Source organism: Spinacia oleracea, chromosome 4, assembly GCF_020520425.1.
Source record: "Spinacia oleracea cultivar Varoflay chromosome 4, BTI_SOV_V1, whole genome shotgun sequence".
Lineage (NCBI taxonomy): Eukaryota > Viridiplantae > Streptophyta > Magnoliopsida > Caryophyllales > Amaranthaceae > Spinacia > Spinacia oleracea.
In genome coordinates, this window is record NC_079490.1 from 113,909,498 (window position 1) to 113,934,851 (window position 25,354).

The 25,354-nt window shown below is 35.7% G+C and overlaps 1 protein-coding gene across 2 annotated transcripts; it reads left to right on the forward strand.

Annotated features, from left to right (window-relative positions):
- The first annotated feature begins 1,130 nt into the window (after positions 1-1,130).
- On the forward strand, positions 1,131-25,118 carry LOC110790678 (probable beta-1,3-galactosyltransferase 14). Of its 2 annotated transcripts, XM_021995449.2 has the most exons (7): positions 1,131-1,708; positions 12,098-12,250; positions 12,328-12,410; positions 12,507-12,606; positions 19,320-19,433; positions 21,028-21,170; positions 24,789-25,118. In XM_021995449.2, exons 1-7 carry the CDS (start codon positions 1,347-1,349, stop codon positions 24,869-24,871), a joined length of 1,038 nt encoding a protein of 345 aa, XP_021851141.1. In that variant the 5' UTR covers positions 1,131-1,346; the 3' UTR covers positions 24,872-25,118. The 2 variants fall into 2 exon arrangements, with proteins under 2 accessions (XP_021851141.1, XP_021851142.1); XM_021995450.2 differs by lacking the exons at positions 21,028-21,170; positions 24,789-25,118 and adding an exon at positions 20,073-20,357 and having other exon boundaries at positions 1,165-1,708.
- The last annotated feature ends 236 nt before the right edge of the window (positions 25,119-25,354 follow it).

A 25,354-nucleotide genomic window follows, 5' to 3' on the forward strand; every position in this document is an offset into this window, starting at 1 on the left:
TTGTTGAAGGGGCATAAACATAATCAGATGGTTTGGATACATTTTTCAACCGCATTTTTGAAACTGAAACAATACATGAGTGAAGTTAAAACAATTGCAATACGCAAATACAAATAATGAAAGGGGTGTTATGAACATAATCAGTATAGATAACAAGAAAAACACTACAACAAATTCAAATACAAAACAATTTTAGTTTATAACTAATTCCTTTGAATGCTTCACTAACTGGTTAAAATAGTTAACTTATTGGTTAAAAAACTTAACTAATTGGTCTGGAAACTTTAAGGTTAAATAATTCAATAACACGTTTAACTAATTAACTAATGAGTTTAAATACTGAACTATTAGAACAAATAGGTAACTAATACATGAGTACTGTTAATAATTTACTTTCTAATACATACCTAATAAAATTAGAATACAACGAAAACCTAAAATCAACTAAAAAATAGGTAAAACCCTAAAAGTTCACCAAAAACATAATATTGAACAAAAATACAAACAAATAGAAGTAGAATCAGAACAAAATGAAGAAAAAGCGAGTAAAATAAAAAATCGAAATTCACAAACACTAGGTCGAATAAAAAAACGAAATAACTACGAAGAAATGCAGGAATCAACATATATAAAACGAACAAAAGTACAAAAAAAAAAAGCAAAACGGGAGAAAATGAAGAAGCGCCAAGTAAAATCACAAATCGCAGTTCCGAAACCCTAGGTTGAACCAGAAAACACGAATTAACTACGAAAAAATGCAGGAATCAACACAATCGGGAGAAAATGAAGAAATGCCGAGCAAAGTAACAAAATCGCAATTCAGAAACCCCTGGTCAACCAAAAAACATGAAATTACTACGAAGAAATGTACGAATCAACAAAAACGAGTAGAAATGAGAAGGAACATACAAAAACATAGCGAAATTGGAAGAAGATTGAATAAATGTAGCGAAGATTGAAGTACGAACTGGTTTCTCCCTCCTCAAATGGAAGCGCAAATAATTTTCTCTCTCTTCCGTGTAAACCGTGAGGCGTGAACACTTAAAAGTTAAAATAGGACAGAGGGAGCAGCATTTACGTGCACTTTTTATATTAGGAAATTAAAGACTATTCAAATCTTTAATTAAGGTGATATACAAACTTATACGCAACATTATCGCGTCATTGCGTAATCTCGTAGAAACCGAAGGAAGCAAAATATTCAAGTAACTGTCATAAACTGAACTCCCCATTCTTTGAGCAACAATAATTCAAATGCCAAACTGAGCACAAACAAATCCAATACGAGGTACTGTATTCGCGAGTTCACTCTACAACTCTCAACTTCTCACCTCAAATCCCCAGAAATGCCCTCATCTAAAGGGCCAAAAATCTTCCACAATCGATCATCTTCTCCATTATCCCTTTTTCGAAAACCATCTGTTAAGATCTTCTGTTTTTTAGTTGGAATTACTGGCTTAATCTTGGGTCTAATTGCAGTTTCAAGATCTCTTTTCTCCGATAACTGTAATTCAATCGAACCCAGAACTGTTTCTGTGGTGTGGGAAAGAACAGATGATAGTAGTGGTGGTGTTTTAGATGGGGATTTGGAGAAGAAGAGGCATAAGGTGATGGGTTTTGTTGGGATTTTTACTGGGTTTGGATCTGTTGGTCGACGGCGCTCTTTGCGGCAGACTTGGTTGCCGTCTGATCGTGAGGGGCTTCAACGGTATAACTCTGTGATCCCTAATTTTACAAATGTTCTTTTTTATTGCTATTATTGTATTGTTTAATCCCTTCTTCGAATGTACCTCCCTTCATCCAGGTTTAGTTGTTACATTACTAGTTCGAATTATACTATGGTTTGGTTAGGAGTGATTTACTAATGTTGGTTCAATAAGATGAGATATGTAGAATAGTGGCAAAGAAATTGAAATATTAGGTGGCTTGTTTATGGATTAAAATTTGTGTTTAATCTAACATCTGGATTTTGTGTGGGAATCAAGGGTGATTAAGCTAAGTGGACACCTGCCTTTGTTGGGTTAGTGGGTTTGCAATTGATAGGTTGCTTGGTGAATGGCAATGGCATTGCCGTTGTCTCGATTGCCTTGTGCAGTTGGGCTTGTCGAATCGTTAAATGTTAGTTTCTGAAGATGATGTTACAAGGGAACTAGTACGTTGGACAGAAATTCCTTGATTTTCTTATTTTATGAAGTAAATCATAGCATATGAGTCCTGAGTAGCTGAAAGTATGTGCTGTATTAAGTTAAGTTGTTAGGCTACTGCTCAAACATGGATCTTTCAAATGGGTCAATATGCATTTCATTCCTGAAAGTATTAGAGGCATGGAGGAAGTATGCAGTTTTTTCTCAAAATGGTAAGTGTCTTTTTCTCCCTACGAAGTATTTTCTTAGGTTAAAAATGTCCATCTCTCGCAGAGTCGCAGGTCAGTCTCAGAATGCTAAAAAAATGACACTGTATCCCATTCTGTGGGGAATGGAGAAGCAAATGCTTCAGTGCTGATCCCTGACCCAAATACTTGACCCATTATCTTTAAAGTTTGTACTTGTGATGATGTGTTAGTTATCCCAATGCAGATTGTTGTGATCGTTATTGGCCACTCTTCTTGACCATAGAGTATAGATTCACTTTATGATGATAGGACCCTAATAGTATACTGTATATCAACTACCCACAAGGATCACCTCCTAGACAATCAACCAAACAATATAACTCCAATACACCACAAATAATCCACCAAACAAACAACCTAGCAATCAACCAATAATGGACAACAACAAATAATCAAATGCGGAAAAACAAAATGCAATCAACACACACGAATTATATGTGGAAAACCCATTCGATGTGAAGAATAAAACCACGGGACTTATGAGGAGTCCACCCTTGTCACCTTCTCTTATTATGATAAAATCAAGGGCAAAAGAACCCAAATCAAACATACAAAGGTTCACAACCCACCAAGACTTCCATAAATAAGAGATGAACAATTAAGAGACAAGAGATGAAGAACATCACCAAAAAACGTAGGTTCTGTCTAGCAGCGATCACGGACAAAGCAGAGCTCAAAACGACTATCTAATCGTTCAAAATGAGGCCCTATGTATCCTCAACAAGCTAACCAAAAATCAGCACAATCCGACCGTTGAATCTCCGGCAAACTACAGTTTTTTGATGACTGCCTTGAAAACTCCGCACTGCTCTCTTCTCTCTTTCTCTCCTTTTTGTGTGTGTGTTTTGATCTAATTTCCCCACACTCCTTTGCTGCCTCTCAAGTCAGTCAAAGGTTACTCTAAGCTTCCCAAAGAAGGTTCAACATAACCCAATATTGGGCCACAACAATAAGTGGAATATTGGGCTTTCACACAAGTACAAGTATTAACATAACTTATGCACAAAAGTGGGCTGGACCCACACCAATCTCCCCCTCCAGCCCGTCACGGGGAAGACACGATCATACAATGATCACTTGAACCTCATCCCGGCAAGCTTACTACAAAGCTCAACTTTGCTTCCGGGAACTACCTTTGTCAACATATCTGTACCATTTTTGTCGGTGTGGAATTTCTTCAGTTTCATTCTCTTCTCTTCAATCACATCTCGCAACCAATGATATCTAATGTCAATGTGTTTGGTGCGAGCATGATACATTGCGTTCTTGCTCAAATCCAAAGCACTCTGAATGTAACAGAATACTACATACTCACCTTGCTCCAAACACAACTCTTGAAGGAACCTCTTAAGCCAAAGCATCTCTTTGCTCACTTCCATTGCTACAATATACTCCGCCCCAGTTGCGGATAAAGCTACAGATTTTTGTAGCTTGGATAGCCATGAGATGGCTCCCCCTGACAATGTAAACATGTAAACACATAACCTGAGGTAGACTTTCTATTATCAAGATCACCTGCCATGTCTGCATCAGTATAGCCTTCAAGTATAGGTTTGCCACCTCCATAACATAGGCTCAATTTGGATCCACTTCACTGCTTCCCAGTGAGCCTTATCCGGATTGGATAAGAAACGAGTCACCAAATTGACCTCATGTGAAATATCAGGTCTAGTACACACCATAACATACATCAAAGAACCAATAGTAGAAGAGTAAGGAATGGATGACATAGTTTCTTTCTCCTTCTCTGTTGTAGGACAAACTCTCTTACTTAGCTTGAAGTAAGTAGTTAGTGGTGTGCTAACAGGCTTAGCATGCTTCATATTGAACCTTTTAAGCACCCGTTCAATATACTTCCTTGGGATAACCACAATTTCCCAGCTTTCCGGTCACGAGCAATCTCCATGCCTAAGATTTGCTCTGCAGGACCCAAGTCTTTCATGTCAAATGACTTGGACAATGCTTTCTTCAAACTTTGAATCATATATGCATCTTGTCCTACTATCAACATATCATCTACATATAAAAGAAGGATGATGAAATTACCTCCAGGGAACTTTCTGAAATACACACAAGGATCGGCTGTAGTACGTTTATAACCATTGCTTGTCATAAACGAATCAAATTTCCGGTACCACTGCCTTGGTGCCTGTTTGAGCCCATAAAGACTCTTCTTCAACTTGCAAACAAGTTTATCTTTCCCTTTTTCTTCAAAACCTTCAGGTTGCTCCATGTAGATCTCTTCATGCAAGTCACCATCTAAAAATGCAGTTTTTACATCAAGTTGCTCCAACTCAAGATCAAGACTTGCTGCTAAACCCAACACAGTTCTGATAGATGTCATTTTGACCACCGGAGAGAAGATCTCATCAAAGTCAATGCCCGTTTTCTGGTTGCACCCCCTTTACCACCAATCTGGCTTTGCGCTTCACTATCTTCTCACCATCTTTCTTGTTCTTGAAAACCCATCTGTTTCTCAAGACTTTCTTGCCCTTGGGAGGCTTCACTAGCTCATAGGTGTCATTCTTTTCCAAGGAATCCATCTCCTCCGTCATTGCATTGAGCCACTGCCTTTTCTCATCATGAGACAACACCTCTTGATAGTTCTCTGGCTCTCCATCTTCATTAACTGGAATGAACTCTGAGCTTGGATACTTTGTTGAAGGCTTGCGCCCTCTAGTGGACCTTCGAACATGTGTATCCTCAAATTGAGGGGTAGGTTGCTCCCCCTGCTCATGAACCTCTTCATTAACCACTTGCTCATGCGCATCTTCCTCATGGATTTCTTCATCAGATGCAGACTCATCAAGATCATTATCATCATCAACATGATCTGGTACATTATCATCAGGTTGTACCTCACCAACATCATCATGTACATCATCATGTACATCATCAAGTACATCCTCAACATTCTCATTTGCTGGCTGAATAACAGAAGGGGTAGAAGTAGAACCATTAGTAGTATCAAAAGACAAATCTGAAGTAGAAGTATACCTTGTACTCAGAAGATCTGTGCTCAAAGAATACTACATCTCTGCTTCTCACTTCTCAGTTCTCACTACCTTCTTCTTTTCTGGATCATAGAGCCTGAAACCATACTCTTCATCCCCATACCCAACAAATACACATGGATTGTATTTCGAATCAAGCTTTGACCTCTGTTCTTTAAGCGCATGCATGTATGCCTTGTTGTCAAAGACTCTCAAATCCGAATAAGTGGGAATGTGGGATCACGTCCCTTCCATGCTCTCTCTAGAATGTCAAGACCAAGAGGAATCGGTGGAGATCGATTAATCAAATACACGGCACATTGCACTGCTTCGGCCCAAAATGTCTTAGGAAGATCGGACATTCTAAGAATGCATCTCACCTTCTCTAAAATGGTTATGTTCATTCTCTCAGCAACTCCATTGTGTTGTGGTGTGCCGGACTTTGTCTTCTCATGTCTAATGCCATGATGTGAGCAATAATACTTGAACTCATTCGAAGTATACTCACTACCATTGTCAGATCGAAGGCGCTTCAACTTTCTTTCGGTCTCCCTTTCTACCATGACATGAAACTTTCTGAAAATCTCGAACACTTGGCTTTTTGTCTTCAACATATACACCCAAGTTCTTCGAGTAGCATCATCAATGAAAGTGACAAAATATCTATTGCCACCAAGAGACTCCACCTCAATAGGACCACAAACATCGGAGTGAACTAACTTTAACTTTTCTTGCCTTCTGGTGGACTTCCTAGAAAAGGAAGCTTTATGCTGCTTACCTGCCAAACAATGATCACAAGGGTCAAGAGAAACTGATTATCAATAGGAATAAGAGATTTACCTGCTAACGGTTTGATCCCTTTGTCACTCATATGTCCTAGCCTTCGATGCCACAAATTTGGAGAATTCTTTTCTTCAACTACATTTAGCTCACCAGAACATACACTCAAGTATGTCTTATACAAAGAGCAACACAACTCTCCACGAGCAACTGTCATCGAGCCCTTAGACAATTTCCACTTACCATCACCGAAGGTATGTCGGAACCCTTCTAGATCAAGGACATTTGCAGACAACAAATTAAGGCGTAAATCAGGGATATGGCGCACATTCTTCAATGTAAACATGCACCCAACATTTGTCTTCACACGAATATCACCTAACCCAACGATGCTAGATGAGCTCTTGTTCCCCATTTTCACACTACCAAAATCACCAGATTGATAGTTTGTGAAATACTCCCTTTTGGGAACACAATGATATGAAGCACCCGAATCTACAAACCACTCTGTGTCTGAACTCCCTACATGATGATACTCACTAGTTGCACAAATCAAAGCGACCTCATCATCACTCTAAGAAGCGGTTTTTTATCATCTCCCTACTTTTGTGAGTCTTGCTTCTTACCTTGTTCTTTCTTCCAACGGTAGCAAAACTTTTTGATATGGCCAGGCTTGTTGCAGTAATGACATGTCCTAGTCTTTTTGTCTCTAGACTTGGACCTCCCCTTTGAGTTATCACGACATTGGGACCCTTACTCTTGCTTCTTTCACGATTCTCAACAATAAGAGCATGTAAATTATCAACTCCCATCTCCTTCTAATCTCTTCATTGAACATGCTTTCTTTGATCACATCGAAAAGTAGAACACCTTCTGGAGCAAAGTTACTGATAGTCACAACCAAGGTTTCCCAACTATCTGGCAAAGAACTCAACAAGAACAAAGCTTGCAATTCATCATCAAGGATAATCTTCATAGTAGTTAGCTTGTTAATAATATCATGAAAGTCACTCAAATGCTCAGAAGCAGACTTTCCACCTTTCAATTTCAAATTAACAAGTCTCTTGATAATGAAGCTTTGTTATGTGTGGTCTTCCTTTCATAAAGACCTTCCAATTTCTTCCACAAATCATATGGGTCTGACTCCTGAGACACGTGGTTGAAAATGCTAATATCAACCCACTGCCTAATAGTCCCCAAAGTTTTCCTCTTTAACTTTCCCCAATCTTTCTCTTCCATTTTCTCTGGTTTTTCAGGTCTAGAAATGGTGCCATCGGCTTTTGTGGTTGTTTCAATTGGATCATACAAATCTTTGCAATATAGCAAATCCTCCATCATCGGTCTCCGGATGGAATAATTGGTTGATGTCAATTTAACCATTGAACTACCTCCACTAGCACTAGTAGACTCCATAACAATGATCAAATTAAACCCCGCTCTTGATACCAACTGATAGGACCCTAGAAGTATATCAACTACCCACAAGGATCACCTCCTAGACAATCAACCAATCAATATAACTCCAATACACCACAAATAATCCACCAAACAAACAACCTAGCAATCAACCAATAATGGACAGCAACAAATAATCAAACGCGGAAGAACAAAATGCAATCAACACACACGAATTATACATAGAATACCCCTTCGATGTGAAGAGTAAAACCACGGGACTTATGAGGAGTCCACCCTTGTTACCTTCTCTTATTATGATAAAATTGAGGGCAAAAGAACCCAAATCAGACATACGAAGGTTCACAACATCTGTCTAGCAGCGACCACGAAAAAACCAGAGCTCAAAACGACGATCTAATCGTTCAAAAAGATGCCCTATGTATCCTCAACAAGCTGACCAAAAATCAGCTCGATCCGACCGTTGAATCTCCGGCAAACGACATTTTTTTGATGACTGCCTTGAAAACTCCGAACTCCGAACTGCTCTCTTCTCTCTTTCTCTCCTTTTTGTGTGTGTTTTGATCTAATTTCCCCACACTCCTTTGCTGCCTCTCAAGTCAGTCAAAGGTTACTCTAAGCTTCCCAAAGAAGGTTCAACATAACCCAATATTGGGCCACAACAATAAGTGGAATATATGGGCTTCCACACAAGCACAAGTATTAACATAACTTATGCTCAAAAGTGGGCTGGACCCACAACATATGAGGCTGTATGATGCTGATATGAAATTGTTGCCTTTGGTAGCTCATAACCAGCCTAGAAATTGTCAGGAACGTATTCCTGGGTTATTTATCTTTATTGCAGCCGGAAACTCGTGTTGTTGACATACTTAATGATTCTCCCTTTTCAAGCTTCTGATTTTGAAGATAATACCATGCTTTAGTTTTCCCCGTTCATATAGTTTAATGAATAAATGTCTTGTTTGGAGACTTTGATAATCTATGCATTTAGTCTAAGGAAAACTGGTAGAATTCTTTGCACAGTATGGCTGGAACAACTTTAGAATAATCTTGTGTCCATAATGCTCTATTTAATGCAAATCTTAAATTTTTATGGTTTTGTATATCTATTGTATACTCTCTGTTGTGTGATTTATGTACTCTGTGACCTTAGAGCCTAGCTTCTAGAGCTTCAAAGATCAAAATGATTTTACTAGAAGAGTATATGATATATATGCGTTTATCATATATAGGCCACAACATTCTTTTCTTTCATAATGCCACTAAACCTGATAGTTTGATGCATAATTTGAATTGCACGTTCTCTTAGACTCTTAGTGCACACCAGAGTCATAACTGGCCGTGCCAATAGGAGTCCTATGTGGCATAATGTCTAGAGGATTAGAGAAATTAATCTAATGAAGTGAATCTTGGGCTTGGCCAGTGATTGCTGCAACAGGTTAGTGCCATTTAAACTTAAAACCCTTTGATCATAAAGTGAGGAACTGAGAACTGAGTAGTTAATCAAATTTGAATTGGCAAACATTAAACGAAATTCACTCTTTCTTTTGGCTGGGTTGGTTGGAAGGTAAGCAAGGTGCCCAATTGGATATAATGTAGGCACAAACAAAACCAAGTAATATGTGAAGGCCCAATCAAGGGAGAAAGGGGATGAGGGGTTAGAGGAATCACTTTCCAAATACCTTCCGTTAAAGTTGAAACCATTTAAGATTTTTGGAGAGTTATTCTGGAGACCCCTCATTCCCTCTTCCATTGCTCACATAAGGATAAAGGTTGTCAAGCGTTCACTGGAAGTTTAAAGCTAATTCAAAATAATCTCTACGAGAGGTATAGACCAATACCTCTCATCAGAAGTTGCCTTTGCTTAATCAATTGCGTTGTTGCTAGCCTTTATAGATATTGTGCTGTTGCATGTTTTTAAGCTTTCCAAGACTCAACAAAGTCTCCAAGAAACAGATACATGCTCGTCGTCGGTCCCGATTGTGCCTGCTGCGCACACAAGTGCCCCGGTCGACCCTCGACCCTCGCTCTTGTCACCAATAGGCAAGAGTTCCCGTTCTGAATCAAGCACCCTCTCGTGCCCCAAGCCTTGAGATTCACTTTCCCCACAAGGCTTGCGCCCTTGCCGCCCCATAGGCAAGAGTGCGCGGTGCCGAAACACTTTAAGACTCTCGCTATTTAGCGGAAAGTCTGGCATTCAAAAAGAGGTTGTTTCCAGGGATGACCTAGCCGTAGGAGATATCCGATCCCAAATCACATTTGGGATCGGATATTCGTAACCGAAATCGTGAAATTTGATATCTGTATCCGATTCGAAAACTTTTTATGATCGGATATTAGCGTGCTTATTTACTAAATTTTCATCTGCAGACTAACATATTACAATATTACAGATTGAAGGCTTAGAAGTTAGAAGTCTCAAGATTAACACCAATTATCTCAATCAAATTTAAATCATATAGAACTACAACCACTTAAAATTTGTCATAATAAACATAATTGCTTAGATCCAATGTGATACTTAAAGAGAAAAATTTTGTTTAAAAATAAGGAGTGAAGAGTATACAGATCTAAAAGAAACATAATTACAAAATAAAAATTACCACATCTACAAATTTACAATCAAGAATATATAATACAAGGGAAATAGTTGCTTCTCTTATCTAGATCTATTCAGGCACGTGGTTTCATTAGAGCTGATTGGCTATGGATGGCATCGATCGTCAATGTTCGATGAGCTTAATGTCGCTAAGGCGTTGATTGCTTGGGTTTATTTGGGAAAAGTTATAAGAGGGTAAGAGAGAGAATGAGACTTGGAAGAAAGGGAAGGAGGTAGAAGATAATTGTTATGGTTTTGTACAGAGGATGACAACCGGTAAAATCAGAAACGAAAAGTATCCCAGTAAAGGAGATGAGAGAAAGAGAATTGTGGAAGTGAAGTTATAATGTGGGATTGGGCCTTGATGGAAGTAAATCCATAGATGGGCTTATTAACATAGCTGTACTACATTTGAAATGTTATGTATTTTTTTTAAAAAAAACCCGTAGTTCAAGATATTTTTGGATATTGGATATTGGATATCCGAAAATCCGAAAATCAATATCTAAATAGGATACCGATCCAAAACAAAATTTTGGATGGATATCCAAAATATCAGATCGGGTTTTTGGATAATCATATAGTTTTGCTCAGCCCTACCTAGAGGATAACAACTATTGCGCCAATCTCACATAAGGATCGAGGAAAAGCTGCAGATGCGGTGGCTTTGTCGTGAAAGCAGCCAATAAAGTTCACAGCCAATAAGGTTCACGACAAACAGTATGTGTAGTTTTTTTCTTTCAAATAATTATCAATATTGGGCTTAGAACCTCATTTGCATAATTTAGTTCAAGAAGAATTCTTTTTAACATAATATGACCAAACCTATTATGAATTCATGATAAGAGTGGGTTAAATATAAGTCTTGGGTATCCACCAAGACTATGACCAACTAAGTTAGCTGATATCCATAGTTGACAATTTTAATATACAACTGGTTGTACCTTGCAAGGTACAATCAAGACTGTTATTTGCTCATTTAACCTTTATATGAGCGAATAAGCAAAAATAGTAACTTTGGTTGTACCTTGCAAGGTACCACCGGTTGTACCAATGTTTAAGCCCTCCATAGTGAATAATCTGGTGAATGATGCATTATTTAAAATAATACGTTTTATTAACTACAAAAAGAACTTGTTTGTTGTACAAATGAAGGGAGATAACGAAAAAATGATCAAAACCACAGTCACATGTTACGTAATTGACAACTGACTAGAAGGGTGTGATCTTTATCACGAGGTTAGTAACGAAGTTTTGTGGAATAAAAACTCTAATATCCGTTACAATCATCTGTTTCGTGACTAAACAGCCTAGTTTTAGATCCACGATGACAATCTTTTGAGTGTATAGCAACCATGCTATGTTCATGCAGTCATGCTTCACAGATTCTCCAAGTCTAGACAGTGTGTTGTCCTTAGGAGCTTTCATATAAAGTTTGAGAATAATTCTGTATTTTTGTGTGGTACGAAGTTATGCAATTTATAATAGATACTTTGTAGAATTTCTACTCTTTATTGCATTTAATTCCATTGCAGCATTACTGAAGAATTCTGAAGAAAATGCTTCTAAATTGATTTTGCATTCTTCTTCCGAAAAGGCCAATTTAGAAGCATTTTCTTCAGAATTCTTAGTGTGAATTAAAATAAAATATAAAGCCCTCCGTTATCCTGTTGTATTTCAATAGTTGCAAGAGAACTATTAGGGGAATATTGATATTCTTTGAGAGAAATGGTTAGTTCTTTAAGATTTTTATTGTAACAGTTTACACATACTACCAGTCTATCACTATCCCCCTTTTATGTTTTACATTTTGTTGAAAGTTCATCATTGTATTTGGTTACCATACAAGTTGCTTACTGTGTGTAGCTGTTGCCAATATGTTATGCCTTCTAATATTTAAGCATGATATTGCAGACTGGAAGAATCCACTGGCCTGGCTTTCAGGTTTATCATAGGCAAGACGAGTGCTGAGTGGAAAATGTCAGTGCTTAGAAAGGAGGTTTCCCAGCACGACGACTTTATTCTTTTAGATATAGTTGAAGAGTACAGTAAGCTCCCATACAAAACGTTAGTGCTGTAGTTGCCAAGATCTTTTACTGCGTCCTTGTCAATTGAGGGTTCCACTCACAGCAGTTGTCTTGTAGGTTAGCGTTCTTCAAAGCGGCATATGCACTGTTTGATTCCGAGTTCTATGTGAAAGCAGACGATGACATATATCTGAAGCCAGGTGATTTTTATCTGTCAAATATCATTATTGCTCAAGACATGTTGTCGTACTTACATCAAGTTTCTTTACTTTATTTTGTGATAAACCTATTGGCAGATCGCCTTTCACTCCTCTTGGCAAAAGAGCGGTCTGATCCTCAAACTTATTTAGGGTGCATGAAAAAGGGACCAGTCTTCACCAGCCCAAAGCTTAAATGGTAAGAGCTTTATGTTTATCCATTTGCTTTTACAATTAACAACATTTTTTTTTTATTGTAGCTCATCATCATTTAAATTTCAAAAAATAGATTATCTAAATGCAAACACATATACTATGTTACCAGCGTCGTTAGAATTAGCACTTGATAGCATCAGTAAACACTTATATATATATATATATATATATATATATATATATATATATATATATATATATATATATATATATATAGGGTTGGGATCTGGTGAGAAGTGGTCTTATTGTGAGAAACGTGAGAAGAGTTCACGACCGTCCGATTAACTAAATCTGACGCTTAAATTTGCTTCCGTTTGATGCAGTCCCAACCACGTGTTGTAATCTACACTTTTTACTCCTATTAATGATCAACCCACTTCCACGTGTTGTACTACTCTTTTCACATACTGTAATAAATTCCCTCTCCCCCTGTCTTCCCTGTGACCCTGTCAAGGTAAAGCTTCAATGAAGCTTGAAAATGTCGCCAATTAACAATCAATCACAGTCAACTTAATCTGGCCCTAATCAATTCTCTCGATCATTCACCAACACAACAACTAAATTTGATTAACAAATATTCAAGCATGTCCAACCCAATAAAGAAAAATATAACAAAACCAAAATCAAATTGAAACAGGAATCGGTCAATATGGAAGAAGAATGATAACTCGGTGTTTGGATCTGCACACAAAAATGGCAGGTACATCAAATACTAACCTTTACCAATACATCAAGGCACTGCACCTACAGAAACATCAACTAACCATTGCAGATACATCAACTAAACATTACAGATACATCAACTAAGCATTACAGATACATCAACTAATTAAGGATCACATATACATAAAAAATTAATTACAAATACATCAAAGATCTACTATGGATACAATAAAATTATGGATAAGTTTCGGTTGAAAGATTGAGAAAGGGAGGGCGATATATATTAATACGAAAGCTGACTTATCTTTTTAGCTCATTTGATCGCCATTTTCGAGCTCCTCTGCAAATTGAGTTGGTAGGGGAAGATAAAAAGAGAGAGATAAAGGGGTTAAAGTGGATATCCAGTTATCCACGTGTGACCGACCAGATGTTGGAACATTTTTTTTATTATTTACGTTACTGCCATTACTGACGCGGAATTGATATGAATCGTTAGATTTATTTGATCCAACCATCCTGATTGCTTCTCACCTTAAGGACACTTCTCACATGAGCCTAAACCTATATATATATATATATGTATATATATATAATATATTTCTTTTTTTTGGGGGGGGGGGGTGAGGGGACTTTGGTGAGATATGTTATAAGGGCATCCCCTCTCTGAGGTAATATCCTAATTTATTACTACCTCCATTTTTGTGTTCGACTATGTAGAATTGTAGATACAGAGCTGAAGAAAATAATGAATAAGGTGAGTAGGTGTAACTGTGTAAGATAAAATAGGATGAAGTGTGTGTGAGAGTGAGTGATCCTAAGGTAGATGTGCATGGTTCTCCAACGCCACCAAGTGAAGTTTCTCTTTACCTAAAATGAATGTGCCAATAATAATTGCTCCCTCCGCCCTGCGTCCCACATCCAAATTAGGAAGGGCCCCGCAATTATTATATTGTCTCTCTCTTCCCACCACAAGTTTGGCCCCACACACTCTCTCATTCAATTAAAAAAATACCTTACTAACCTACATCTACTTTTTCAATAAAATAACAATTGATAACCAAACAACTGTTATCACCTAAAATACCTTACAAAATACATCTGCTTTTTCTATAAAAGTGACTGTATCGAGTAATATGGGACGGAGGCTATACATATTCATTATGAATATATAACATGTTCCATTTTTGGCCAGAATTCAGTTGTATTTATTTTATAAGGAGTATCTCCGTTTGAATCGCCATGCACATGCCTTCTGGGTGTAGGATATAATTTGCAGTGTGCATGGGGTTAACTTTAGAAAACCATCCCAGAATCCCTTTATCCAACCAAACTAGTCAAATTTGGAACTTAAATACAAAAATATTAGTTACATCACCTTAGGAGGGACCAACTATGGTATGCACGTTCCAAGTTTTATTAGTATTTGAACTATGAGACTTTCTAACCAGTGTCAGTCATGGACTAAGCAAAACTGACCCATTCTCGATTGTCCAATCCGATACAGTCGACCTCAGACCAACTAGGTAACTTGTTTATTTTGACCCAGACTAAAATTTACCTGTCCCAATTTAATAATTAAGATGAATAATAATGTTTTTTGGGCAGAAATATTGATGAAGTATTTATAATAAGCTAATTGATAATAGTAAAAAATGACCTTGCACGAATTTAACCTGAACTGAATTGAATGGATCATAACCAAAATACCATCGAAAGTCCAAACCAAAATAAGGAAAATAAAACCTAATTTGAAACTCCCGTTTGCCACCTTTACTTGAATTCTTGATGATAATAGATTGACTAATAACTAAATTCTAAATAAAACTACTTTATATGACCACTTGACCAGTTACTAATCCAAAAAGAAAGTCTACCATACGACCATTACCCACACCTTACGCTCATTTTAATTACGAATACAACGTACACGATAATTTTCTTTCACCTTATAGTAAAAAAGTTGCTAATCCAGGCTTTTTACTCCTATTCAGAAATTATTAAGCTCCAAAGTATTCTTTCTGTCTTTCAAGCCATATAAAGGCTTCAACCACCTAGAATCTTGGATATAAAAATTTTGGGCCAGGCTACTAAACTAAGCTCTAACCTTCTTTACTTTTTCCAGATAAATTTCCCATCAACAGTCGTTTGTATGATTTGAAAACTGGGAGACGTGGTGAATGCAGGGATAAACTGTGGATTACGTTGGATCCGAGCAATGTAGACCACCTCTGACAAAGAAGCTAGTCATGACTTTATTTTAGCATCTATTTAACCAGTTAAATATCAAAACTATCATTATCATTACCCCATTGCCTCAAAGAGGCTCCCGCAAGAAGCGGGATAAGGGGGGGGGGGGGGTGTCGGGCGTACGCAACCTTACCCCTGCAATTGCAGAGAGGTTGTCCAATTGACCCAAGATCGATAACGGGACGACCATCTTCTAATTCATGGAAAGGAAGCGAATAGGTTTTAAGAGCCATATTGATTTAGTCCATTACATCCCACAGCCAAAAGAACAAAGGAATCTTTGGCTCAATTGGAAATGGACAAAGTTAAGTATCAGAACTAAATAAAAAATAAAAAATCCTTAAATAACAACCTTAAAATACTTAGTAGCATGATTAAACTCAGGTACAGTAAATCTCCTATAGGGAAGAACAAATGCTGCAAAAACAAAAAAAAATGTGACTGCTAACTAATTTCCTCGAACAACCACATAAACACCAAGTAGATATTTGAGCCATCTACTAGTGATTCAGACATGAGACTAACACAATGATTGTATATGAAGATTTGAGGGAAGCGAAGAGAAAGGAAAACGAGGGATACATTTCCCTTCTTTGGATAAAACATAGGGGAAGGGAAAGGAAGAGAATTGAAGGATCTGTTTTCCTTCCCTTTTAATAAGTCAAATCCCTCCGTTGTTGAAAATATTTGGAAGGAAAATGGAAACTCACTCTTTCCCTCACCTCACCTCCCTATCTCTTCCCTCTTTTTCCCTCCCCTTCCTTTCGCTCCACAAATGATAATCAAACAAAGTGTTAGTCGTGTGCTCTCCTTCTTCGCCTCTATCAAGAGATTGTCTTGTGTAAATGTGTAGATTTTGTTCCTTGACTTTAGAAAACAAGGTTATCATCAACCAGAAATAATCTTGGGAGAGGATCAACCCCCAGGAGTAAGTTAATGCAGATTATGGCTTATTCCATACAAATAATAACCGAATGGTGCGACACATGGATTACCCTCAAGAGGTCCCCTCGTGGGAGTAAGTAAAGCATAAGAAGTCATTTTTGACAAATAGCAGTTAGGTGTAGCGGATTGTATTAGCAGTTTTGTCTAGCTGTTGGTATTAGCTTGTTTTACTAGCTGATTGTATTAGCTGGTTATGTAAAAGTGTTTGGTTAATAGTTGATATATAAGTGTTGTTTGATTGTGTAAAATTACCAATAAGGACATGTATGGTTATATAGAATAAAATTTCCAATAACTTATTTAATTATACAGAATTAGTAATTGTTAAATATATGGATATGTATGGTTAAATTTTTATCGGAATAAAATGTACTAACATGAAATAATTAAACAACATTTATATAAAATTGAAAATTTGTTAATCCCACTAACAACTTTTACGAAAATAAATCATTAAATGTCTAATTTGCAAAATAGGAATAACTAAGAGAAAAAAAAGTTTACATTACACTCTTCTAAGAAACTCAATTTTTTTTTCATTATTATATTATACATCATCTATTAAATAAATGTCTAGTTAAATAATATAAAAATAAAAGGTAAGCAAAGTAGTAAATTTAAGTATTAAAGTGAATAAAGAAAAGGTAAGCGCCGTGTTATAATTTTGTGCATAATTTTTTTTCTTCTAAAATCACTTATTTAATTTCTCTAAAGTCACTCTAAAAGCATTTTGTCTAATATATTTGAACTTATTTGAATTTATCTTCACATTAAATTTTTGGCTATAATAAGTAAAAATAAGTTGAGCATTACAAATCATTCATGATTCATCTAACAGGGTTGCTAAACTCAGAGAAGATAAGTTTCACAAATATAAGGACTTATTAAGCGGTAAAAGAAAGTTCATTGGACGATCAAGATGTTTAAAAGTTCGAGTCGATCTCAAATATTTTTGACATTTTGTATTGTTCTATCATTGTTTAGCTTCATCTTCTATGTTGTTGCAAGGGTTGTTACCATCATTGTAATTATTTGACTAAGCTATTGCAAATCGGTGAATCCAATGATAAATGTATGGGCATGATTGATATGGGTGTAATTTTTGCAAACTTGAGGACTAAATTGTTTTTTTATCTTACCTAAATAATACAATCCTCTAATTGAAAAAGCTTATTGGAGCAACTTTTTTGAAATTAGAGGATTCATCCCAATCCTCTTACTTCCAAACACCTAGATTAGAGGATTGAATTGGTTAACCTTTAAATTGGCCAAATCCTCTAATTTTTTGCCAATCCTCTAACAACCAAACACAACCATTGAATATTAAAGGATAAGAAAGTAAGGTCACACATTATTTATGTCTGCTATTGAGATTGGATGAAAACTAAGTTGGTGCATAAAAACCAAAGAAATCATTATACACGATTGTAAGTGTTCCCTATTGGACTCGTTCTAAAGCAAACACTTATGAACCCTGCTTGTCGAGGACTAGTAAGATGTCCCAAGTCTATTAACAAAGATTTTCGCAATATATTATAAGCATTGGAACACAATGTAATGGGTTTAAAGTGGTTAGATAGATTCTGGATTATCAATCTTAGAAATAAAAGTGGTAACTGGTAAGTGAGTGGTTCACTTCTGTTTATTGATAAAATAATTAGAAGAAATAATAGGGCAATAGGTCTGAAAAGGCTTAGGACCAAAGTCCAAACCAGGAGCCTTAATAGAATGCTAAAAGGTGCCTTTCTAGATCTTATCATTTGCGAGAAGTGCAGTGAAAGCATTATCTTCATTAGTAAAGAAGAACTAGGATGGCTTAAATATAATGGGGAAATAATGCCATACAAATATGCTAAACATAGCTCTAGAGCCTATGAATAAGAACCTAACAAGTTAAAATTAAAAAATATTTAATAACACAGGCATGCTTTTGTCATAAACTCCCAAGTTTCACTTCCTATAAACCCATTAGTATATTACTACGTTGAAGCAGATATCTTCTCATAAAATCATTCATAAACAGTGTTCAATCGTTGACCACTCCGCAAAATATCCTAAAAAATCTCATCCTTAGCTTTTCAAGTTCAACTTAGCTTGGAATATCTAGAATATTATCACCCTAAGGGCATGCTTGGATTGCGGATTATGAATAGGGGGTAATAGGAGAGAAAATAAATATAATGGTGATGTGTGGAAGAGGTGGTAGATAGAATGAGGTAGTGATTGAGATAGTGATAGTGTAAGGAGGAAGGTATGCAGGCAGTAGATGGAATGATGTAGCCATGTAGGAGAGCTTCAACTATTGTCAGGAGGAATCCCTCCTTCCTTTATTTAGTCCCAGGCCTTACTCTTGGTAACTCAAAAACAAAAGGGAAGGAAAATCTATGTCGCAGAAGTGTAGAAAATGGATCTGACGAGTCGAGTATAGAAAATTAATTTGTTTCTTGGAAAGAATTATTAACCAAAATAAAAACTGACAACACGAAACAAAAAGTAATATTTGGTGTTTATATAGCATTTAAACTTGTTATGATGTCCGCCCATTAAAGTGGGTATTCTAATACTGTTTACCAACACGTTTCAGAACATGATGTGTTTAGGCATCCATTATTATGCTGAACTACATCATACAGAAGAATTAACTGGTCTGTTACATGATTGTACAATCCCGTCTGGACTGGCTTAGTGCCAGACTGCTAGAGCACAATTTTCTTTTCATGATAACCTTAAACAGCCCAAGAAGTCCTACACAGTTCATCCTGCTAGAATTTTCTTTTCCTATTTAATTTTAATTTTGGGTATCTTTTGATGTCTGTTGATCTTGATGATTTAAACATGCAGGTATGAACCCATGTCCTCTCTACTTGGCTCAGAGTATTTTCTCCATGCCTATGGTCCAATTTATGCCCTTTCAGCCAAAGTTGTCAGAAGCTTGGTTGCCTTGAGAAATGACAGGCAAGTTTGCTTTACTAGTTACTTGTAATTGTTGCATTTTCCTAATTGCTATTAACTGTGTTACTTGGACACTTAGTGTAAAAAAATACTTCATTTCTGATTCTTGGAGACCTGTATGACTATCCTTCTTGATTTCATAGAATCATAATATTAAAGTTCGACAATAGTAGACAGAAATGCCAGAAATTGTCATTCCTCCAAGGGTCCCCAACCCTCCACTCCTCCAGTAAGCCAAACTTTTAGCTTAGCAAGTTTAATAGTGGTGAATTGGTGATGAGCAAAAAGGTTGGATAGCTGGTTCAATACCTGGGTCACCCACCGGGAGTCCAGGAGTTTATTTAATGGGTTTCTGAATACAGATCCAATTCCAGTCAAAAGTTTGGAAATAGGTTACGGAACTGTAGTAGGACTGTCACAGCATTGATTCACATATTGTAACATTTGTAATTTAGTTACGTCATAAAGTAAAATAATACGTCGTGGAACTGAAAGCAAGATTAAATGCAAACTATTTGTTTGATTTTCATTGAAGTAAAATGTCTTTTTCTTAAATACTATATTTCGTATAACACATCTTAGTTCTGGTAGATGTATGAACAACTAGGTATAGTAATCAAGAATATTTCCTGCCTATTTCAGGACTAATTCTTACTCCCAGGATCAAGATCTTAGCATCCTTGCCTGTCTCAACTTGTTCGGGGCTGGGTCCAAAATTCCTTAGGAGTCCAGGAGTTTATTTAATTGGTTTCTGAATACAGATCCAATTCCAGTCAAAAGTTTGGAAATAGGTTACGGAACTGTAGTAGGACTGTCACAGCATTATTTACATATTGTAACATTTGTAATTTAGTTACTTCATAAAGTAAAATAATACGTCGTGGAACTGAAAGCAAGATTAAATGCAAACCATTTGTTTGATTTTCATTGAAATTTCTTTTTCTTAAATACTATATTTCGTATGACACATCTTAGTTCTGGTAGGTGTATAAACAACTAGGTATAGTAATCAAGAATATTTCCTGCCTATTTCAGGACTGAATTCTTACTCCCAGGACCAAGATCTTAGCTAGTTCGGGGCAGGGTCCAAAGTTCCTTAGGATCCTTGTTTGACCTCAGCCGCTTTCGGGAATGTATCCTTAAACTTTAACTGGGTACCTTTCCTCACCCCTAGCTAAGTGTAATGAACTGGTCTACTGGGGGGGGGGGGGGGGAGGAGTGCTGCAATATAACTCTGTTATGAGATTACCTTGGGGAACAAGTTGAGAAGTAGGAGAGCAGAGCAGGGAAAAAGAAAGCAGCATATCTATGTATATAGAGAAAATCAGTGAGAGAAAAGGGAAACAGAAAATTGTTGATTTAATTTTATTTTGCCCTAGCTTGTAGTTGGAGTGCCCAGCCCACTCGAAGGTCTGAGATTTTATGTTCAATTGATGATTTAATTGCATCAACTTAAAATCAATCATCCAATTTCCCCCAAATTCTCTTCTTTTTCTTCCTCTCTATTTCTCTAATCTATTACACTTGGGAGGATCTTTGAAGAAATGAGTTATATGTCTGTTGTTTGAAGAAATGAGTATCTTGCTTAATTTTGCAGTTTCCGAATGTTTAGCAATGAGGATGTCACAATTGGAGCGTGGATGCTTGCGATGAATGTCAATCATGAGAACAATCTTCAATTGTGCTCATCAGAGTGTACGTCAACGTCAATTGCTGTTTGGGACATTCCTAGATGTTCAGGTTTGTCCCCTAGATTGTGAGTTCTTGGTTTGGAAATGTGTGGATTCTGGAAGGAAGTTCTTTTTGCAGGCATCACAATACGTATTTACTCCCACAAGATAACTAACTTCTCTTTTTAGATTTCCCAAATAGAATGTCTATTAAGAGAGTTAACTGCTGGTTTTTACGCTGGATTCTAGATTTCTGTTCCTCCTTATTTAAGGCAATAAATTTTAGGTACAACAATAGAGGACTAACATGGCTAGCAATGTACTGAATATTAATAAAAAAGTTCTAGTGAACGTTAAGGAAAGAAAAATGTGTGACAATCATGCTTTTATATAACCTGTGGATCTTCTAAAGTAGAGCTTAAAACTATAAACTACTTAACCCCCTCCATCCCCAACTACAAACTCCTATTTGGAACTTTTCTGGATGCTAACCCTGCCTTTAATCAACGATACAACAACAACAACAATAAAGCCTTAGTCTCAAAATGTTTTTTGGGGTCGGCTAACATGAATCGTCGTAAGAGATCGTCATTGTCACCAATCAAATCAGAAAAGTGTGGGAAGTTCAAAGAATAAATAAGAGGGAGAAAGTGAAATTAATGAAAGTAATATATATATATATATATATATATATATATATATATATATATATATATATATATATATATATATATGTATTACAGAAAAAATTATAAGGGATAATAAAAATAAGTGAAGTTTAAAATAAATAAATAAGTAAATAAGAACATTTCAAAATAGCATGTTAAAAAAAATGAGAAATACTAAATAATAATCCCAAGTCTTGGTGATGAAATAAAGATAGTCCAACTTTGATAATATCCAATACTAGTGGCCACTGAAATCGGATATATGGAGATTACGAGTATAGTATATCCTTAGTTACAGTTGTTTCCAATTAATTGCCCATGGAAACGCTGGATTAGTAAGTTACGCAGATATAGTTATATATATTAGTAAGTTACACATGTTTAACTTGACTAGTAAGATTATCACGTTGATTTTTTTTCCTTAACCGGAACGAGGTAAAGAATATTCACACTTGTGAAAGTGGATCTTTTACCAAAATGACTATTTTCGGTTAATTCTGGATGCATCATTTTTTTGTTTGTGAATCAATAATATATAAACTAAGTTAATAATTTAACATTTAAGTATGAAAAAATAACATAGTAACTATGTAAAGCATATAGTTTCTATTATGCATCATATAGTAACTCTCAGAATTAATGATGGTAAGATACTCGCAGAATTGCAGATATAGTTATTGTTATAGTCTTACAGTTAGTGTCATAATAATATAGTCCCTCTTATTACTAATAACATAGAGTGCATAAAAAACATAAAAATAACATAATGATAACATAATAACTATTAGAAACATATAGTTACCATTATACATGCTATAATATCTCTTAATATTAATGATAGTCATATACTAGAAGAGCTGCAGATATAGTTATTGTTATGATCGTATAGTTATTGTGATCATAACATAATAACTCTTATTACTAATAACATAGAGGACAATAAAGAACATAAAAAGAACATTATAATATACATAATAACTATACCAAACATATAGTTATTATTATACTCCCTCCGTCCCAAATTAGTCGTTACATTACCTTTGCACAAAGTTTTAGGTGATAAATGGTTGTTTGGTTATCAATTGTTATTTTATTGAAAAAGTAGATGTGATAGAAGTTAGTGGGGTATTTTTTTAATTGAATAAGAGAGTGTGTAGGGATAAAAAAGAAAGTTAGTGACAGAGAGAGGCAATATAATAATTGTGGGGTCATTCCTAATTTAGAAGTGTAACAACTAATCTGGGACAGACGAAAAATAAAAGTGTAACATCTAATCTGGGACGAAGGGAGTACAAGATATAGTACCTATAAATAATATTGATGGTCATTTAGTCACAGAGTTTCAGACATAGTTGGTGTGATAATATATAGTAACTCTATGCATAATATAGTAACTCTATCCTAAAACTATAGAATAACATCAAAAATATGCACAGACATAATAAACTAACGTAGTAACTATTTCAAACATATAGTAACTGCTTCAAACATATAGTAATTTAGCAACTAGGGAATTTGTAGCCCAATCCTTTTTTCAAATTTTTGATCGATTTGTAGAAGAGCACAAACCTTTTGAATTATAGTCACATAATCATGAAATTTATAGTCAAATATAGTCGATAAATCATTATAACATACAATAAGAAAATGTTGTAAAGTCGTATAGAAACTCTAAAAATCACATAGTACCTCTTTAAACCATAAAGTTACTGTGTAACTCATATAGTTACTATTTAAAATCGTGAAGTCAATGATCTAATTCGCGAATTGAAAATGATATTTTGGCAAAACACAAACGTTAATTTCTCCAAAACAACAAATATTTTCAATATTAAATAAAAAAAAATTAAAATACTTTAAAAAAACAACGAATCGAGATGATTTGTAGACTAGCGCAATTTTTTTGATTCGGTTTTGGTAACGATGGACCTCTTTCTTGATCTACTACTTTCTCCATTTTTTTCCTCATCTAATAGATCCAATTATGAGAATTAAAAGATAATTACGAAGAAAATCGAACAAAATTGAACAAACTCTAGAAATTTGGGCAAAAATCTGAAAAGCATAGAGAGAAAATAAAGAAAGAGAAATGAGAGAAAAATGAATAGAATGCAAATCTGAAAATTTGGAAAATAAAAAAATTTAAAACATATATAAAATGGGCTAAGCACCAATCGCATAGAAACTTTACAAAACATATAGTAACTCTTTAAAACACATAGTTACTGTAATACGCATATAGTTACGATTTAAAATCACGAAATAACTGTCACGTGACAGTTACACATGTTGTCCAACCAAATTACTCCATTGCCTTGGTCCATGTTAAATTACCGTGGACCAGGTTTATATAAGTATATATAAATTTAATAATAGCCATTTTGATAAATAATATTTTATAAACGTAGTCCTTATTGCAAAAGATTATTATGTTTGGCGGGCTTTCTTAAAAACCTTTAACTATTCCTTAATGGAAAATCTATACAGAAGTACCTTTAGCACACTTTTTGCAAATAGTTCGTTTCAAGGGTTTTAATTATTTTTTTTTAAGTATCCTAATATGTAGTTTTTGTGTTGATTGTACTACCTTGAGACAGTTTCCGTCCAATTATCCGTCTATGGGGTCAAGTCTAACATTTTACAACCCTTTGTTTTCCTTGTTCCCCCTTGTTCATTTGGTTCTAACGGCAGCAAAGTGTTTGAAAATATCTCTGTTTACTTAGTCTTGTCTTTTCTCGTGGTTATGTGCATCACATGCTTAATTACAAGGAAAAGAAAATAATGAAATGCACCTTTAAAGAATGTCAAGTCATCTTTTCTTTTCCCGTGGGAAAAAAAGGATGAAAATTTCATTCTTTATATAATTTATGGAACTCCGTAATAAACAGGTGACTCTTGAAAACCTTACAGACTACATAATTGATCAAGATGCATGAAAAACTTGATCCCAAAATCGGATTCAATTAACTATTTATATACTTGACATTATAGCTGATTGTTATGTAAACCTTAATATGCAGGACTTTGTAATCCAGAAACGAGAATGCTGGAGCTACATAAAATAGAAGCATGTTCAGGGAGCAGCACTACAGTCACTGAATAGCATTCTTCTTAAACATCATCATCTCAAATCTACTCCATTGAAGGTGCTTTCGCGATTATTGTTATCTGTAATCCTGATATACAAATCCGTTGGCAATTCATTTTTGTAGTTTTCTTCCTACGAAAGTCCCCCTTTAGTCATTTTCAGTTCGATTACACAGGCGGGTACAATATTATGAACACATACTGGAGAGATGTAAATTTTTGTGAATTAGGAGATGGTTATAATGCGCAATATCCTTTCTTAACCCCTTTTAATTGACGATAATAAACCTTTGTCGAGCTGGAGACCGCCTCGGGAAATGCTACATCATGCTTGTTAGGTGCATAATAACGCAGAGTTCCAACCTTCATCACCACTTCTTGGTTTGAGGGGCTAGCTACTCACAAGCTTTCACTAAAACCCTCTTTCGATTTTCGCCGCAACAGTAGTTCAATACAACTAAATAACTGATCATATCGACGATAGTCATAAACTGTCATT

Coding starts and splice junctions, on each gene's coding strand:
- LOC110790678 (XM_021995449.2), top strand. CDS start 1,347: ATGCCCTCATCTAAAGGGCCAAAAATCTTCCACAATCGATCATCTTCT. Junction 12,411..12,506: donor TGACATATATCTGAAGCCAG/GTGATTTTTATC, acceptor ACCTATTGGCAG/ATCGCCTTTCACTCCTCTTG. Junction 21,171..24,788: donor GGACATTCCTAGATGTTCAG/GTTTGTCCCCTA, acceptor CTTAATATGCAG/GACTTTGTAATCCAGAAACG.